The sequence below is a fragment of the Penaeus japonicus genome, unplaced genomic scaffold (genome assembly GCF_977035675.1).
Source record: "Penaeus japonicus unplaced genomic scaffold, GWHDUDI00000001_assembly GWHDUDI00000032, whole genome shotgun sequence".
In the NCBI taxonomy this organism is placed as follows: Eukaryota; Metazoa; Arthropoda; class Malacostraca; order Decapoda; family Penaeidae; genus Penaeus; species Penaeus japonicus.
Genome location: NW_028234434.1, coordinates 24,962,073 through 24,963,818, shown reverse-complemented (window position 1 = coordinate 24,963,818; position 1,746 = coordinate 24,962,073). Strand labels below are relative to the sequence as shown.

The 1,746-nt window shown below is 47.1% G+C and overlaps 1 protein-coding gene across 1 annotated transcript; it reads right to left on the bottom strand.

Annotated features, from left to right (window-relative positions):
* Positions 1-317: 317 nt before the first annotated feature.
* On the bottom strand, positions 318-1,283 carry LOC147467971 (uncharacterized). Its single transcript, XM_086556207.1, has one exon. It carries the CDS (start codon positions 1,281-1,283, stop codon positions 318-320), a length of 966 nt encoding a protein of 321 aa, XP_086412333.1.
* Between the last annotated feature and the right edge of the window lie 463 nt (positions 1,284-1,746).

Sequence of the window (1,746 nt, the reverse complement as noted above, 5' to 3'; positions counted from 1 at the left end):
CGACGTCGCTCGCCACTCGGGCGTCGCTCCTGCTTCTCTCAAGAGGCTCCTCCGCCACAGGGACTCCCTCAGACTCCAGTGGAGCTGCACCAACGCCTCTCCGTCCAGGCGGACGCAGCGGAGGCAGCAGGAAATGAAGTGCGTTGAGGAAGTGTCCATAGCGGAGTTAGAGTCAGCATTATCTCTGTGTAAAATGTAGCTTGTTTTGTCTAAGTTAAAATAAAAGATAAGCCATGTTTATAGTATTTTCAAATGCGACCTTCGAATCTTGAGATTGGAAAGTCTACATAACAATGGCCATGCTACATTCATCATCATCATATCATGTCGCACCAGTGACGTAGCCAGGTTAAGGCATTTTCAGATAGATCCCTTAAGTCTGTGTCAGAACAATCAGGGTCCAGTGGGCACTCTGTCAGGATGTGTTTCATGGTTTGTGGGGCACCACAGTCGCAGTTGGGGTTGTCTGACAGCCCCCATGCTGCAAGGGATGCGCGTGTTAGCCCTATTTTACACCTTGCCCGGTTGAGAGTGCACCACTCTTTCCGGGTTAGGTTGGTGCCGTTTTGAAAGGTCTCTCCGGGGAGTGGCACTGCGGGGTGTTGGTGTGGCTGTACTGCCGAATTCCACTTACTTATGCGTTCCCTTGAGATATTCTGGTCTTCTAACTGTTGAACAGTGGCGAAGCTCTTTCTTGATTTTAGACGACGGGGAGCTTCTTGGTGGTTGTAGAGGGGATGTCTCGGGTCTGTTAATTGCTTTGATTTTTCTCTGCTCGACGCAATGTCCCTCCTCATTGAAGGTGGTGCGATACTGGCCAAACGGTAGAGTGATGGTAAAGGGGTTGCTTTGAGTGTGCCTGTGATGATTCTACAGGCTTCATTTAACACAGGATCTAATTTATGTGCGTGACAAGAGCGAGCCCACACAGGAGCACAGTACTCTGCAGCTGAGTAAACCAGGGCCAGTGCTGTCTGTTTAAGGGCGTCTGGGTCTGTCCCCCATTTCGTGGTTGTTAGTTTTCTGATTAAATTGTTTCGTGCTGAGATTTTAAATTTTAGTTTGTCTACATGGGCCTTAAAGCTGAGAGTCCGGTCCAGTGTTACACCTAAATATACTGGGTTGGGCACACTCTCTAGATGGGTGTTGCCCCATGTGATATTTGGTTTTCTATTAGCCTTGTGGTTGTCAAGATGGAAAGTTGATACCTGGGTCTTTGTTGGGTTTGCATTTAGGGTCCGCCTGGTATAGTACTCAGAGTAGCTATTTAGGGCATTGGTCATTGTGTTTTCAATGGTATTGAAGTCTTTAGCCTGCGTTGCCAAATAAAGATCGTCAGCATAGATGAATATGTTAACATACGCTCATACCCATCTTCAATGTACTGGGTTAGGTTCAACACCTGGCTGCAACAAGAACATCCGGGTCTGAGCCCTGCTTGGTCATGTGTGAGAAGTGCTTCAGCCTGTGGGGATATTCTAGGTAAGGCAAGTCGTTCTAGGAGTTTGTACAGATGACATAGCAGTGTTATGGGTCTGTAGCTTTTAGCTGAGCTTGGGTCTTTGTTAGGCTTCAGTAGACCGACTACTTTGGCCTTTTCCATATGCATGGAATTCTAGCATTTGCTACACATGTGTTGAAAAGTAAAAGCAGCCAGTGTTTTGTTTTTTGACCAAAGTGTTTTATTTGCTCACTGGTTATGTCGTCTAGGCCTGCTGCTTTTCCATTCTTCATATGCTTCAAGGC

Bases quoted from the DNA above. Each gene is read 5' to 3' on its own strand.
- LOC147467971 (XM_086556207.1), bottom strand. From the start codon at position 1,283: ATGACCAATGCCCTAAATAGCTACTCTGAGTACTATACCAGGCGGACC.